The sequence below is a fragment of the Poecilia mexicana genome, unplaced genomic scaffold (genome assembly GCF_051168715.1).
Source record: "Poecilia mexicana isolate PSO_F unplaced genomic scaffold, ASM5116871v1 scaffold_7, whole genome shotgun sequence".
Classification (NCBI taxonomy): domain Eukaryota; kingdom Metazoa; phylum Chordata; class Actinopteri; order Cyprinodontiformes; family Poeciliidae; genus Poecilia; species Poecilia mexicana.
The window spans coordinates 31262105-31279548 of record NW_028263376.1 but is presented as its reverse complement, the minus strand read 5'-3'; the positions used below and the strand labels follow the sequence as shown (position 1 = coordinate 31279548).

At 40.8% G+C, this 17444-nt stretch overlaps 2 protein-coding genes across 2 annotated transcripts; one reads left to right on the top strand and one right to left on the bottom strand.

The window, feature by feature from the left end:
- Positions 1 to 49: 49 nt before the first annotated feature.
- Positions 50 to 2740, bottom strand: LOC106906808 (galactose-specific lectin nattectin-like). Its single transcript, XM_014972238.2, has 7 exons — positions 2657 to 2740; positions 2471 to 2536; positions 2297 to 2330; positions 1641 to 1735; positions 667 to 801; positions 447 to 558; positions 50 to 325 (listed from the first exon to the last, which is right to left on the bottom strand). The coding sequence occupies exons 2-7, from the start codon at positions 2534 to 2536 to the stop codon at positions 261 to 263; spliced, it is 507 nt and encodes a 168-aa protein (XP_014827724.2). The 5' UTR covers positions 2657 to 2740; the 3' UTR covers positions 50 to 260.
- Positions 2741 to 12987: 10247 nt separating this feature from the next.
- LOC106906809 (galactose-specific lectin nattectin-like) lies at positions 12988 to 15826 on the top strand (the record flags this gene model as incomplete). Its single annotated transcript, XM_014972240.2, has 4 exons — positions 12988 to 13098; positions 14953 to 15087; positions 15198 to 15306; positions 15627 to 15826. Coding segments are annotated over 4 exons (423 nt in total), but the record flags the coding sequence as incomplete, so codon positions are not given.
- Positions 15827 to 17444: the final 1618 nt, after the last annotated feature.

Sequence of the window (17444 nt, the reverse complement as noted above, 5' to 3'; positions counted from 1 at the left end):
AAAGACACGGCGACAGAGACAGACACAGTGAATACACACACACTGAAACTGAGAGAAATATGTTGCCTGTTTCATTTCATCCATATAAAATGTTGCAAAAGAAAATCCAAATAAGAAAATTTCAAGATTGTAAATCATGATAAAACAAATTAAACCTCAATGACTGGAAAAACCAAATAAAGGAAACAAATCAGGAATCAAATGAAAATGTGCAGTTTGAATTTGAGACGAAGCCTGAGATGATGCTTGTTGCAGGTCCATCACAGATTCTTGGCACAAACAAAAGGCATGTTGGAGGTGCATGGCATGTCGTTCCAGTAGTCTCCTGTTGGCACGAGAAACAGCAACTTATATTAACCCCAGTATTGCCATGAATAAAGCAGGAAGTTTCTTTTTTTCCCACATTGAAATTAAAAAAAGTTAAACTCCAGTAAATATTAATTTACCTGCATAGTTTATTTCCATGCAGTGCTGATTTCCTCCAGAGTTGTCTGGCTGGTTGGAATACCAGCGCTGATAGGTCAAATCTGACCCATCGCTCCACAGCCATGTTTTCTCCTGATGACAAACATCATCAAATATGTAAAACACAATACTGATGCTCCAGGAACAAAGAATAACTTATTTAAGACTAATTATTGAACTCTGAGTGTCTGCAGGGCTTACAGACACGGCATCATAGCCTCCAATCCAGGTGTCACGAGAATAGCCGGTCGCTCTTTGAACCATCTCGCTGACGAAGGTGTGTTCCTCAGAGCTGTGGATCGAAGCCAGATTTCCTCCAATAGAAATGCAGAATTTCTGGAGAGGAACAGTCAAAACATTTCATGTAATGTTTCAGAATAAATCAAAAGGTTTTCAATTCAAACGTCTCTTCAGTTTGAAAAATGCCAGTAAAGGATTAAAAGTAAACATTTCCATCTGATGTTAGATTTTGAGCAGGTCGTTTTGAATCTGAGCGACGTATTTATTTGATCACAAACATTTTTTCATTATCGATGGGAACCGTAAAGTCAGATTGTCTTTCAGATCCTCAGTTTTTCTTAAAAGCAAATGAAAGATTTTCTCTCCCATGGATTTTGTTTTTTTTAGTTCCCCAGGATGTTATGATTGATCATTTCTTTATAGTATTAAACTCATTTGCATAAATGTAAATTACTTTGCAGATCATACTTGGTTCTTAGTTATTCATGATGACAGGATTTCTGCTGTTTGGAGCTTGTGGATACCTGGTTTATCCACAGATTTGGCCGAGCCAGCAAACACTCAGACTGTATGTTGTGGGACAGAGACGACATTTTAAATGCCCAAATAAAACAGTTTCAATCCGTGAGCTGCACCCTGGATTTGGTTGTCAGACTGTGGAGTTTATATGTTTTTCATTTTAACTTGTTTATGATGTTTTACCCTAATTTATTTTCTAAATTCAATATCTAAAACACATAAGTCTAGATCTGTTGCATGGCTCCCATTCCAATTCTCAACTGTTAAAAGATGCAGAAACCAAATCATGAAACATTTCAGGTTTATTTCTTCCTGACAACATGCCTGAAGTTTAGGACCAGGCCAGGTTGCAGTCAGATGTCATGTTGCTACATGGATTCATCAAACTGCTTTCCTCCGTCCTGTCGGAGTTTTACCTCAGCATCAGACCATTTCCTGGAGTTGTAGTAGAAAATGAAGCAGCGAGATCCAAACTGTGTCCAACCAGGAGGGCAAGGAGCAGGACACTCATCTGCAACAGAACCCAAATGTTAGAGAATATGTCAGGAATCAGTGGTGCTGCACTGCAATGACCAGAAAACAGCTTATTATTCCTAACAGAGACATTGGTTATGTTTCTGTTTCACTAAAAATCATGTTTCCTGTCATTTTTCAGCTCTTCTCTTCTGTGTTTTATCAATTCTTGAGGATTTTCCCTTCGTTTTGTTTTTTGCTTATTCAGAATTAGTTTTTTTTTTGGTGTTTTTTAAACTAAAGAACTGTTCTATGAATGTATTTTTGTGTTTTATGACGTCAAAGACTTTAATTTGGCTTGTTGCTGAAATCTGCCACACAAATAAACTGGACAGATTAAGTTCAGTTATGAATTAAAACAAATTTTACAATGGAAAGTAATATTTTTCCCTTTTCTGGTTGCTACCAATAATTTTCAATTTTCATAGAACTGCTATAAATATATAATAAATGAACCTCTGTGATCTGGATTCTTCAAATTATCTTTAGGAAAATGATCAGATGTGAAGTGTACATAAAAACTAAAGTTCAGGTTCTGGGAGGAAGGAGAAGCACCAACCTGCCTTCTCCTGGCCGTCACTTTGAGCCGGCGCCTGTGAAACAGAAACACAAAGTCGGAACCAGAAACCCGTTGGATCTGATCTCATTCTCGTCCAGAGTTTCTCCTCCTTCTGTCATTTTCTCCACATCTTAAAGTGTTAAAACTGAAATAATCACAGTTGATTTTACTCACAGCTCTAACAGTCAAGAGGCCGATGATGGAGCCGAGGAGGAACACCAACTGAAAGCCAGACGCCATCTGAGGAGAGACATTAAAGCTAAATAAAAACACCAATCCATCCTGAACATCAGAGACTGTCACAGCTTCGGTTCAACAGAAGAAGAAAAATATCAAAATGAAGCTGCTGTCAGATGTTACCTTTGCTGCGTTAAATCCTGACAGACGATCCCAGTTTGGAGAACAGACCTTAAATAGCCAGTTGATGCTGGAATGCAGAACCCATGATGACATTTCATGTTTTATTCCTGTAACGAGGAAGCATGTTGCTGTTACAGGAACTCCTGTCAAGAAGCATTTCTTGACATGCAACATATTTTATAAAGCAGGAAACAAACATCTATTGATGGCTCAAAGTTCTTAAAGAGTCCAATACTGCCAGGTTGAGTGATAATTAAACCTCTATCATACATCAGCTTATGGAGGAATATTGTTACCTTCACAATTTATTTGTTTCCTGAATATAAAACTGTGTTTTAAATATAAACTCTGACATGTTTAATAAAGCTGCAAAATAGCACGTGGAACTAAATCAAATACACATCAGACCGTTTCCAAATCGTCCGACGGTCATGTCGCATTTATTCTAACTTTTTATGTCACTGACTGAGACATTCAGCAGAGTTCTGCAACGGAAGAAGCCAGATGGTAAATCTGGACGTAAACACTGGATGAAACGGTAATGAAATGATGAAAGCAGTCTGAGTCAGTGAACGCATCATATCCCACCCCAACCATCTTTACTAACTCCATCCAGAGACGGCGGCGGCCATCTTTACTAACTCCATCCAGAAACGGCGGCAGCCATCTTTACTAAACTCCATCCAGAGACGGTGGCGGCCATCTTTACTAACTCCATCCAGAAACGGCGGCAGCCATCTTTACTAACTCCATCTAGAGACGGCGGCGGCCATCTTTACTAACTCCATCCAGAGACGGCGGCGGCCATCTTTACTAAACTCCATCTAGAGACGGCGGCGGCCATCTTTACTAACTCCATCCAGAAACGGCGGCGGCCATCTTCACTAAACTCCAGCCAGAGACGGCAGCCATCTTTACTAACTCCATCCAGAGATGGCGGCGGCCATCTTTACTAAACTCCATCCAGAGACGGCAGCCATCTTTACTAAACTCCATCCAGAGACGGCGGCGGCCATCTTTACTAAACTCCATCCAGAGACGGCGGCCATCTTTACTAACTCCATCCAGAGATGGCGGCGGCCATCTTTACTGCCGTAGGCAGAGCGGTGCTGATGATGTCTATGTTGTTCTTTGCTTTGGGATCTTAAATTGTTCACAGAATCTGACTGCGGTCATATTTAATCAGCAGTAAGAATGATTTTTTTTGCCCACTTTAAATTGACATTTTTTTTAAATGTCAATTTAAAAAAAATCAGAATTGACCTTCAATACCTCCTACTTGAAATTAGACTTTGATTTATGACTTCAGAGTCAACAGTTGTTACTCTTCGCTGAGTGCACTGGCATTTTAACATAGATACTCATACATGTTTTTGTTCTGCAGTGTCATGTGTGATGCACTTCTGCTTTTGTACATTGACTTCCAACAAACAGGTTTGACGTCTCCCTGGAACCAGCAGTGTTTCCCATCAAGGCTCTTCAGAGATAATGGATGACGTCATGAATTTATTTGGTGCGGCTTGATCAGAACAAGATGTCTTTGAACATACACTATGTGCACCGATTTATCAACCAGTCGATAGCCGACTTATCTGCACTGAATTCCTTCATTTTGGGAGAACTGTGATTGGCCGATACTTACATGTGAAGCCGATTTTACTCACCGATCTTATCCACCTCATCCAAGGTCTAAAAATCAGCCTCTGGCCTCTTTTGCTTTCCTGTGAGAGACGCTTGACTGACAGACTGACCCACCAGGTCAAGTTTTCACCTTGACAATAGTCACCCCACTGTTACCAACTCAGCAACTTTCTTGTTATATTTAGCAACATTTCAGACAAAAAAAATAAATAAATTTGATATCTGCCAAAACCGTAATCTGCAATCAGCCAGAAAACCGAAAACACTCGGTGCAGCCCTGTGCACTACATTACCAAAAGCAGTACCAGACCCTGCTATTGAATCCAGCTGGTCCAGTCACTGGTATGACCGTTTCTGTTGGTCGCTTTGTTTCGCCCATTTCTCCGTTTTAGATCAGTTCTCAAATTTCTTATCCAATTTAGTGTTAAATGCTGATGAGGTCGTTAGATTGGGAAATGTTATTATTCATGGTGACACTGAAAGTCATTTCAGTGTCACCACTGACACTGAAATGTAGCATTTACTGCTATTTCAGACCTGACCTACGCAGCTAGCATGCTCAGCGGCATGTTGGCTGATAAGGACAAGATGAAAGCAAACATATTAACACTAAGGTTAAAAAACTTCAGCATCATAAACTAAAGAATAACAATAAGAGACTAAATAAGGGCAAATTTACAACATGAAAACAACACCGTAGAATTATTAAAAATGCATACTAAAAAAAACATAATTAAAAAAAATCTAGCGCATTTGCACACAGAAAACAGCATCAGACTATTTACAAGAAAGAGAAGAAGATTGTGCAAATATCTGCTGGGACGTCCAAACAATGCTGCTCAACCACTCTGCCCTAGGAAAGCTCAGAGTTCAATGAAATTACTAAAATCTCTTAATTAGTGTGATGTAAATGGATGCAAAGTTCTACCTGAAACTGTTAGATGATGGGGAAAGGTAAAAGTACATGAAGAGACCGTAGTCCAGAGTGGGTCCAGGAGGCCCGGCATCCTGCATGTTTTATTCTCTCCCTGGTTTTACACACCTGCATCAAATGATGGCTCATTGGAGGCCTAAGAGGAACACTGACCTGCTGAGGAGGTTGTTACAACCACTAGGGAGAGAACGGAAACATGCAGGATGCCGGGCCTCCAGGACCCACTTTGGACCCCTGATTTAAAGCGATTTTAGAGATTAAAAAAAAACATTAATGTGTGAAAACTGAGCCTCATCCTCTGTCTGGGGTGGCTGGACTGTATGATTCACTGGGAGCTTCAGACTTTTGAAAGTTGAAAAACCAGATTTGCAGCAAACAGGAAGGAGAAAAAATTCACTGTCAGACTGTTTCCAGTCAAAACATGTTGGGAGTTTCTTCTCACAACATGTCTGCTCAGTGGGAATCAGATATTATGAATAGGTGACCTGCAGGGTTCACACACAAACTGTATCATGAAGCAGAAGCTGCTCTTTATTACATCACATGGATTACAGTTAGGAAGATATCTGGGGGAAATGGATTGGTTCGAATTCTTTTTGAAAATGGTTTATGCTGCTAAGTAGTTAGTTTGACCTGGAATTTAAGGATAAAGATAAAAAATCCCTGATTTCTACACAAGAAACACCAGAAATCTGCATGTTTTGTTCAAAGAGAAATAAAAGTCACCAAAAATCATCATGAACATGATTCCCTAATAATGACCAAAGTTTTATCTACCAGCAGAGCATCTGAAATCCTGTTTTCTAACTCAGTAAAGGCCTTAAGCTGAGCAGCAGCAACAGATCGGATATGCTGCCATCTCTAGAGAAGAAAGACTGAACATTAACCATTTATGACGTTTAGATGGGATTAGGTCGAACGGCTTTTTCATTTAATCAGTTCACAGCTTAAAATGTATCAAAGGAAAATTAAAACTACATTTAAAGATTTGAATCCATTAGATTTTACATGGTGTATTTTCTACTCCGCTACATTTAAATAACATGCTGCGCTATATTCATGTTTTATTTGTTAGTTTGAGAGTTATTACTGACTTATTTGAGTTAACCAGTTCAAAAAGTGACTTGTGTCCAAGTTTTGAAAATAGTTTCAGAAAATTGAAATAGTTGTCATTTGTGTTAAATAATAACTTTCAAAGATGCAATCATCCCTCTTCCTTATTTACCTGAAGGTCGTTTAATCTGACGCACAGATTCACAAGGTCAGCTGTGAACTCCATCAATAAAAACCTGCAGCATTGTTCACTAAAATGGCTCAACGCTGCTGAAGTATTAAAGAAAGTTTAGTAAGCAATGATATTGCAGACCGGCGTTAACATGCAGCAAATACTTTTACTTTCAATACTTTCCGTATTTCAGAAGTAAGAGAACTTACTATTACTCAAGTAAAATCTCAGTACTTTTACTAGAGTACATTCTTGTCTCTTGTTTTTATTTATTTGGAGTTTGCATAAGTACTTTCTCCCCAACTAAACTGTTTATATTCAGTAACCTTAAATCTGAGGACGAGCCCCATGGAGGCCAGTCGTCACTGTTTCATGTTTTATTCCAGTAACAAGGAAACATTTTGTTTTTACAGGAACTCATGTCCAGAATGCCTTTACTTGACATGCAACATTTTTCTAAAGCAGTAAACAAACACATCGATTAATATCTTTAAGGTTTTTTTTTTATGGAAACAAATTAGTTCCCTCCAAGCAAGGTTCTGTTTGCAAGCTTCATGTTAATGTGGTTTTGAACAGAACACATCAGCTGATGCAGGGTTACTGTTACTGTCATGCTTCAGTTCTTCCCTGGATGTAAAATTGTGCTTTAAATATAAAGTCTCAGGAGAAATAAGACATTTGGAGCATTTGGAAAGAGTTAAAATGAACTATTGGTCCAGCAAGCTTGTTTTTCCTGCTGGATCAACAGGAAGCAGCTTCACAGCAGCCGTACCGTAACCATGCCAACAGCTCTGGAAAAAAAAAACAGCTTTTCTCAAACGTGAAAAACAAAACGTAATTGTTGTGGATATGGCTTCCAGGCTGAGTCTCTCCTGGAAACCAGTCCTGTTTCTCAGTGCAGATTAATGAACAGGCCGTTTGGTTAAAGTTAAGGAAATCCTCTGGAGAATTTAATATGAAACCAAAGAAAACGGTGAAGAGACAAACTTTGTGAATTTATCCTTTACAGCAAAGGAGAGTTTACACACACACAGTTTCTCACTGCCCACAGTATGCAGTTTTGGAAAACAAAGATCACACACTCACACACACTTTCTTTTACACACTCATTCGCACCGGGAGCGATATCTGTCCAAGTATATGTCCTACTGCACCGAGATCAGAACACACTGGAAGATATGCTTATCAGGAAAACGACTCCAAACATGGCAACCAGTCAGGAAAACAACTCCACACATGGCAACCAGTTCCAGAATGAACATGGTGACAACTGGGTCTCAATAAAACTGGTCATCCAGATAATCTCCTGCTGACACACAGGACTTCATCTGGTGCTGATCCACTGGGTTTCACACAGTTCACCAGAGCGACCGACGTCAGAACTTCCACCACATCAACAAAATCCTTCTTTTTATAACCCAACCCTGATTTATACTTTTAACAACTTAGTCTCTGACTTGTTTTCAGATCTCCTTTGGCTAGTGGGAGTAGAGAAGGAGTGCATAACCGCACACAGGTGGACTTCATTTCACTCAGCTTGTGACTTCTGAAGGTCACCAGTATTTTTAAGAGCCTTCATAGCAAAAGGGGTGAATACATGCAGATGCACATTACATCAGGAGAAGATACCACAAGAACCTGTGCAGAAAGTGGGACCAGTACCCCACACACTGTGTTAATCAGCACAGTGGGTGAATCACATTTACACATAAAGATGAAGTAATCAGCAGCTGCATTCCCACTACAAATGTGCACAGATCTTTGTCTACATTATGCTAATCTTGAAAAAGCTTAATTTTGCGATTGATGTTTTTCCCTGAGGATGAAATTAAAATTACACATGAATGAGTCAATCATGGCAGCACAGATGTAAAGAGTTACATGAGAAATATTCATAATTCAGCCATGGAGCTCAACAGCCATCAGCAACAAGCCCCGCCTACTTGGGAGCGGCTCCGTATGCAGCATTTTGGGGAAATTATAGTCAACCGTTTTATAGAAGAGCTATGGATTCAACATGTTGGATGCTGAACATGTGAGAGCTCTGGTGGAGCCAGCTGCACTTTGTCCAACAAAAACAAAACAAACCATCATTCTTCTACTACTTCCTGTTGTCATCTTTGTGGTTTTCTCCAGTAGTAACATTCGGCTGTTGTTCTTGTGTGTCATTGCAGTTCTGCGACATAAATTGGCATATTTACATTACAAAAATGTAATGTGCAGTTTCATGGTTAATGAAAGCGCAGCTATAAGAGAGTGAGCTCAGAACTCGACCTGATGGAGTCTGGTGGAGTGATGAGCATCAGCTGATCGGACCGTAAAGTTGTGAGCTACTCTCCTCTCATATAAGCGACTCCAACCGTCGTCTACTTGTCCATGCAGACTCTTGGGCAGCTGGAATCCGTCTCAGTCCATCTAGCCAGTCCAACAAGGAGCAACACCAAGACGGCCATGACCACACTAAGACCTACGGACAGTTTTAGAGAGAGCATTGAAAGTCCAGCCCCAGAGTCCTGCAAACTTAAGGACACCCGTGAAAATGGCCCCATTAGACTGCTGTCTAACATTTGTGCTGCTTTTGTGCAGCAAAAATTTTCCTTTGTGCCGCTATTATTTTAAAGATATTGAGAAAAGTTTCCAGAAGGTATGAAAGTTCAACCAACCCTCCCACCTTCTTCAAATCTAACAAAATTTCTGTTAATCAATTAGATTATTTTTGTGCTGGTTTGTGCAGCAAAAAATTTGTGCTGCTTTTGCTTTAAAGATATTTTTGAAAGTTAAAGAGTCAAAGGTCAGCAATAATACTAAAACTTTTTCTTCTCAAACAAAGAGGAGTTGAACAGACAAGAGCTACATGACAGGAAACACGACTCAGCATGTCGTCTTGTAGTTCTGATAACTTTATCTGAGTCTCAGTGAGAATCAAAACTCATAACCGGGCCACAAAATGAGTGGCAGGGATCGTCGTACAACCTCCTCCCATCTTCTTCAGATGTTGCTCCTTATCTTCAACCTGTCAGTGAGTGAGAGACGCGGCTTCCAGTCACAGCTATAAAAGCTTAGAGGTCATGAAGAAAAGTGTTGCTGCTTTGATGCCTCATCAGAACAAGGTAAGAACCGACTTACTGACGATTTAGTTTGGATTATATGAGATCTGACTGTGAATAAAACGGAAATAAAGGATTAAAAACTGAAGAAAAATAACACTATAAAACAAATAGTTAATTAAAAAGTAAATATATTGTAATATATTGAAACTGTCAGAGCTGAAAAGTGTTTTCTAAAGAGTAAATAAAGCTGCTGGTGTTTGCAGTGATGGGTTCATCAGCTCTGCTGCTCCTCCTGCTGATATTTGGGCTGAAGGAGCAAAAGGCAGGAGGTGAAGTGAGTAAAACACCAAAACCTGGATTTTACCTGCTGTTCATCTGAAACAACATCAGCCAAATGATTTATTCATCCACAGACAGAATATGATCCACAGCCAGGAGGAGGAGGAGGAGGAGCAGGAGGAGCAGGAGGAGGAGCAGGAGGAGGAGAAGGAGGAAGAGCAGGAGGAGGAGGAGCAGGAGGAGCAGGAGGAGGAGAAGGAGCAGGAGGAGGAGGAGCAGGAGGAAGTGAAGATGGAAGTTTAAAAGGACGAAGTGGAGATGAAGAAGGCCCTCCTCCATCTCCACTTCCTTCTCCTCCACCTCCTTCTTCACCTTCACCTCCTCCTCCTTCATCTCCTCCACCTCCTCCTTCTCCTTCATCTCCACCTCGTCCTTCCTCTCCTTCACCTCCTCCCCTTCCTTCTCCTCCACGTCCACCCCCTCCTCCTTCTCCTCCTTCTTCACCTCCTCCTTCATCTTCACCTCCTCCTTCATCTCCTCCACCTCCTCCTTCTCCTTCATCTCCACCTCCTCCTTCTTCACCTTCACCTCCTCCTCCTTCATCTCCTCCACCTCCTCCTTCTCCTTCATCTCCACCTCCTCCTTCTTCACCTTCACCTCCTCCTCCTTCATCTCCACCTCCTCCACCTCCTTCACCTTCACCTTCAACTCCTTCTCCCCCATCTCCACCTCCACCTCCTCCATCTTCACCTCCTCCTTCTCCTTCTTCACCTCCACCTCCTCCTCCTCCTCCTCCTTCATCTCCACCTCCTTCTCTTCCTCCACCTCCTTCTCCTCCACCTCCATCTCCACCTCCTCCACCTCCTTCTCCTCCTCCACCTCCTTCTCCTCCTCAACCTCCTTCTCCTTCATCTCCACCTCCTCAACCTCCTTCTCCATCATCTCCACCTCCTCCTTCTTCATCTCCTCCATCTCCGTCTCCACCTCCTCCTCCTTATTCATCTCCTCCACCTCCTTCTCCTCCTCCACCTCCTTCTCCTCCTCAACCTCCTTCTCTTTCATCTTCACCTCCTCCACCTCCTTCACCTTCACCTTCAACTCCTTCTCCCCCATCTCCACCTCCACCTCCACCTCCTCCTCCTTCATCTCCACCTCCTTCTCCTCCTCAACCTCCTTCTCTTTCATCTTCACCTCCTCCACCTCCTTCACCTTCACCTTCAACTCCTTCTCCCCCATCTCCACCTCCACCTCCACCTCCTCCTCCTTCATCTCCACCTCCTTCTCCTCCTCCACCTCCTTCTCTTCCTCCAACTCCTTCTCCTCCACCTCCTTCTCTTCCTCCAACTCCTTCTCCTCCACCTCCTTCTCTTCCTCCACCTCCTTCTCCTCCACCTCCATCTCCACCTCAACCTTCTTCTCTTTCATCTTCACCTCCTCCTTCTTCATCTCCTCCACCTCCTCCTTCTCCTTCATCTCCACCTCCTCAACCTCCTTCTCCATCATCTCCACCTCCTCCTTCTTCACCTTCACCTCCTCCTTCTTCATCTCCTCCATCTCCGTCTCCACCTCCTCCTCCTTCTTCATCTCCTCCACCTCCTTCTCCTCCTCCACCTCCTTCTCCTCCTCAACCTCCTTCTCTTTCATCTTCACCTCCTCCACCTCCTTCACCTTCACCTTCAACTCCTTCTCCCCCATTTCCACCTCCACCTCCACCTCCTTCTCCTCCTCAACCTTCTTCTCTTTCATCTTCACCTCCTCCTTCTTCATCTCCTCCACCTCCACCTCCTCCTCCTTCATCTCCACCTCCTTCTCCTCCTCCACCTCCTTCTCCTCCACCTCCTTCTCTTCCTCCACCTCCTTCTCCTCCACCTCCATCTCCTCCTCAACCTTCTTCTCTTTCATCTTCACCTCCTCCTTCTTCATCTCCTCCACCTCCACCTCCTCCTCCTTCATCTCCACCTCCTTCTCTTCCTCCACCTCCTTCTCCTCCACCTCCATCTCCTCCTCAACCTTCTTCTCTTTCATCTTCACCTCCTCCTTCTTCATCTCCTCCACCTCCTCCTCCTTCATCTCCACCTCCTTCTCTTCCTCCACCTCCTTCTCCTCCACCTCCATCTCCTCCTCAACCTTCTTCTCTTTCATCTTCACCTCCTCCTTCTTCATCTCCTCCACCTCCTCCTCCTTCATCTCCACCTCCTTCTCCTCCTCCACCTCCTTCTCCTCCACCTCCTTCTCTTCCTCCACCTCCTTCTCCTCCACCTCCATCTCCTCCTCAACCTTCTTCTCTTTCATCTTCACCTCCTCCTTCTTCATCTCCTCCACCTCCTCCTTCTCCATCATCTCCACCTCCTCCTCCTTCTTCACCTCCACCTCCTCCACCTCCTCCTCCATCTCCACCTCCTCTTCCTTCTTCACCCCCACCTCCTCCTCCATCCCCACCTCTTCCTCCTGAAGGATGTGGAGGAGGCGCAGCAGGAAGACCTGGATCAGGAGGTGCCTCCGACCCTCCAGGTTAGTGTTTTCCTCGTTTCTTCCTCTCCTCTTCTGGGCTCCTTCTGGCTCCTCCTGCCTGATAAATGATTTCTCAGTTTCTCCTCCTTCACATCTTTAACTGTCCAAACTTCCCTCAGGGTTCAGGTTTGGATCACCATGATCTCCTGTATGCATGTCAGCTTATACTTCCTTTCAATGTCTTCGTTTAATAACGTACAGAAAAAACTACGATTACTATTATTGATCATTATTACTTTCATTATTAACATTAATCAAAGCTTAAAAATCAAAAGTTCAATCTAACAAAATTGGTGTCAAACATTTGTACTAAGTTTGTGCAAATATTTTTGTTTGTTCATTTTAAAGATATTAAGAAAAATGTAATAGGAATGTTTGTAGGTTTGGTGGTGAGGAGGGCTGACCAGCCCAGGTGGACACAGTTCATTGACACCATTTCTGTTAGATTTGAAGAAAGTGGGCTGTAACTTCACTCAGGTTCTGATATAATCTCTATAAGGTCAGAGGTCACATGGCGCCATGTGACCAGAAGTAAATCTGTGTCACATGCTGGGGAAATAATCTTTGATCTGAGCCTATCTGTCAATGTTTTCCTCAGTTTTAGCAAAAATATTATTACATTCAATATAAATCCATTTGTTTAGAAATGATTTCGTGACGCTGCCGTGTTGCATCATCACATTTCTTTTGAACATGTTCATCATCAGGACTGTTTTGCAACGTTTGCCCTCTTGGTTGGACGTGGTTCCAGGACCGCTGTTACCTGTTTGTTGGTACTGAACTGGACTGGGCCGAGGCTGAGGTATGGCACCCTTTATGTTGATGGGAGTTGGTTCCTGTTATGAGTCAGTCTGAGCTTTAATGCTCTGTTAGAGCTCAGCAGGGACTCGGATACTCAGGAACAAATATTTAAGCCTGTGTAGATGGATTTTTATCCTGGCATTTAAAGCTCAAACTGTGTTACATAAACTCTCTAATAACTATGAAGCCCTGGTAGTTTAAGCTGAGAAAATTAATAAAAATATCACCAAAGTATTACAAAAATGTTATAGGGCCTTCCTGGTTGATTTTTATAATGTGAATAGAAATATTTGTCTGGAGAGCTTCTGCACTTCCCTCATGCTTCAGTTTAATCCAATGAGGACAGAGCGCGAGAGCCCCCTAGTGGAGGATGGAGTCACTACCAATCGGTCCCAGAGCTGATCCCTCCGCTTCATTTCTTCACTTGTGCGCACAGTACCAAAAATTATACTGAAGTAAGAGTAGCACTACTTCACCACATTTTTACTTCAGTAAGTAAAAAGTAGTCATCCAAGAAATTACTCAAGAGTAAAAAAGTATTTGGTAAAAATAAAAAAGTCTACTAAGTACTGAGTAACTGATCAAATTATCAATCATTTAATATTTAAAAACTGCATCATCAGGTGGTCCAAAATATAAAGTTAAGTGGAATTTTTGGTATTTTAAAAACAAAAATGACAATAATTCATATAAGTAACAAAAAATAAAATCAGGCCAAATAAATAATTTTTCCAAATCAATTTCATATAAAAACTTATGAAACTTTAACAAAAACTGCAAGTGTGTGTCTGTGTTCGGTGAATTTTTGGTTAAAACATGTTTGCTTTTCATTCAATGGGTAGAAAATCCAGAAATTTTACTGAAGAGTAAAAATACTTCATAATAAAATTACTCAATTGCATTTTTTCAACAAAGGTCAGAGTTCAGTAGTAACTAGTTAGTTAACGCAACTCTGGCTACGGACCATGTACTTGTAGCATATATATTCATGAAATATTCAAATTTAATTCGTCTTTGGATTAAATTGGGACATTTTAAAGTTTATAACAAAGAATACTTTTACATCTGCAATGTTCATATTTCAGTTTATTGGCGTGTATTTAAAGTATTTCACAATCAGGGACTCAAACCTGATTAATAAAATCAAGTGTTTTCCTGTTTCTGTTTTGTTAATGTACATAAAGTTAATGCAGTTAAGCACATATTATTATCTACTGCAGTTAAGCCCCATATGATACTGAATATGTAAGTTTATAACGGTAATGCCTCAAAGCAAACGTGTGAGTGTAAAAACTTATTCTGCCACATTAAATGTAGCATGAGTCAATGACTTAACCTTATTCCATAAAAATATATAATTATAAGAATCAGAAATGAGTAATAACTAGCCTATAACAAAGCACAAGCATACACTTTAGCATTAAAATATAAGTTTAAGTGCTTAATCTTGGACTTCTCTTCATACTTTCCAGTATAAACCAAGTTTACATCATTCTGCTATTCTTAACTATATCAAATGTAGTTCATACAAAGTAAACTGCCTCATTTCTAGAATGAAGTATTTCTAGTACACATGAATCACTTTCGCTAAGCGGACTGCAGATATACAGATCTCAAAATAAAATGACACAAACATCATCACATGAAAATTAATAACTTTCAAAATGTTGCTAGTATTTTGTCTTCAATTCTTGATCTCAGTTGTTTCCCTTTAGGAAGGCAAATGTCTCCGTTTTATTCTTTGCCATTGTCTGCATTGTTTCTATTGTTTTATGATTTCAACAGACTGAATCGTCCTTTGGTCTGTTGATGCACACGGTGCGTTGGTTCATCTGCATCTGATCTTCCTCTTCAGCAATACTGCATCAGCCATGGTGGAAACCTGGCCTCCATCCACAACCGAGAGGAGTACGCTTTCATCAGGAACCTCATCTTCCATGTAGCAGGAAACAACAGAAGGACCTGGGTTGGAGGATACGATGCAGTAGAAGTCAGGGCAGCTCTTACTCTGAAACAAAATCTAACATTCTCAGTCATGATTAGTGGCATTAGGTGTGAGCTGGCCTGGAGCGTGTTAACAACGTGAAGCGTTTCCCTCAGGAAGGGACTTGGCAGTGGAGCGATGGCTCCAGGAACGACTTCACCATGTGGGGCTCCGGAGAACCGAACAACCTGAACACAGAGAACTGCATGGAGATCAACGTCAACGGTACGAGACAAAACTCCTCAGCATGCAGCTTCATACGCAATAAACTTCATTACATTTACTATGCTGCATTGCTTTTATTAAAAGCTTATTTTCACCCAACATAAAACCTGTTGGACTTAGAAGATTAGAACCAATGGAAGAAAAAAGGAATTCTGACTTTTTAATAAGAATTTTGACTTCTGAGCTCAGAAGATTAAAGTTAAAATTCTGTAAAAATGTCAGAATTATTTTTCCTTTTTCAGTGGCCCTATTCCATATTTGTAGCATTTCCTGTTAGAAAAGAGAAATATGTGATAGTTTAATTTTCTGTCCTGCTTCAGAACAAGACTGTGTCAGCGATGTCGTGTGCGACAGGAACAACGCCTTCATCTGCAAAAGACATCCGTAGCTGCGTCTCTGTTGGACTCCAAACGCGTCTCATCCGCATTTTGAGCCCTAATAATGTAACTTTTTGGAGACATTTCCTCCCACCTGATTTTACTGCAGTTTAAACACAAATAAACATATTATCTTCTCAGCAGACTGTTTCTATCATTTACTGCTGGGTTTAGAATGAGTTGCATCACAAACATCACATTTAAGCTTTTTTCAATCACACTTTCAAATTGAGATTCCCAAATAATCTTTTTATCTGATAAATTATACCTGAGAAAGAAAACTAATTAAAATTTTAAATGGTGGATTTATTTAGGCTGGTGTTTTCCTGCAGGAAGTAAGAAGCAATAAGATATTGAACTATTGAGCCAGGAAGTCTGAGGATAAATGGGCCTTGAATGGACACTAACCCACAGCATACCAACAGGTTTGTTACGCTGGTTTAAAGACAACAAGGTGTCGGTTTTGGTGACTTCATCATGGACTCCTGATCCGTCTGACAGGAAGGCGGGCAGAGCTGGAAATGTGTGTGTGAGCAGTTTAAAGAAGAGCCAAACACCAGAGGTGTGAATGCATCAATTTGAAGAAACTTAAAAAACGTCATTCTGAAAACATTTAACGTAAATATTTTTGTTAATCCAAACTCATTCCACAGCGTGTTCCTGTATTATGTAATAATTGGTCACATTTCAGAACAAATCGGTTGATAAAATCATGTTAACATGTTTATTCTGAATATGTGACTCCTCAGGTTTCCTTCAGTCTCTAATAACATTTTGTTTGGCATTTTTAGCCATTATGAGCATCAAGTCTTACTGCACTTGCTCTTCTTTATGTATAGATATTATGTTAATATTGACAGGAAACAGTTTCCCTTCTAGATTCTTCTGATTTAAATATTTTCTTCTGCACATTTTCTTGCTGTGAACCATTTTTTATTTTTTTTTCTCATCAGTGACTCCAACAGTTGATTTAAATGAATCTGTCATCAGTGGTAAACTGTGCAGATCCAACTTACACAGATTTCATGATGTTTTCATGGCAGAGAAAACGTTTCACATGAACAGTTTTCCTGCAGCAACAGGAAGCTGCAGATCAGGTCTGACAGGTGATTTTGTTGCAGATTTGTTTTTAAAATCCCATCTTCAAATTTTTAACTCTGATTCCTGGGTGAAAGCGTCAGTGGAGGTGGTGTTTTCTGCAGCGTTATCTTTTCCTGAGATAACAAACATAAAGAACATCATGACTCCAGATACATTGTTTTGTAATTTGTTTTAAACTTCTCTATATGGTTTAATTTGTTTTACTTTTGTGAAACCAGGTTGCTGTGAGTTGGAGATTTTCTTGCAAATGAGGTCTGGATCTCAATTTAACCAAAACCTGGTTAAATAAGAGAAATGAAGTAAATCAATAATAAAAAATTCAGTCATATAAATGTTGTGCATGAGGAGCTCCAGAAACCAAACAACCCGTTGGTTAATCTGCCCTGACAGACCAGAGCTGCTTTTCTGCAGAAACTGGTGAGTCTATAGCCTTGAAACTAGAGACACAACAATTAAGTTTTATTTTTCACAGATTTGAAAACATTTGTTTCATTCCTGACCGAGCCAGTACTTCCTTACTGCAGCCTAAAAGCCGAGAAGCTGTCGCCATGGTTACAGTTGGGCTGCTGTAAAACTACTTCCTGTTGAAACAGACTTAGCTCTGATCCGACAAAAAAATAAAACTTTTTAGCATTTTTCCAAATCCTCTGAATATTCCTC

Bases quoted from the DNA above. Each gene is read 5' to 3' on its own strand.
- LOC106906808 (XM_014972238.2), bottom strand. From the start codon at position 2,536: ATGGCGTCTGGCTTTCAGTTGGTGTTCCTCCTCGGCTCCATCATCGGC. The intron at 2,331-2,470 runs GTGAGTAAAATC...TCTGTTTCACAG, and splicing joins GCCTCTTGACTGTTAGAGCT to GCGCCGGCTCAAAGTGACGG. The intron at 1,736-2,296 runs GTTGGTGCTTCT...GTTCTGTTGCAG, and splicing joins TGACGGCCAGGAGAAGGCAG to ATGAGTGTCCTGCTCCTTGC.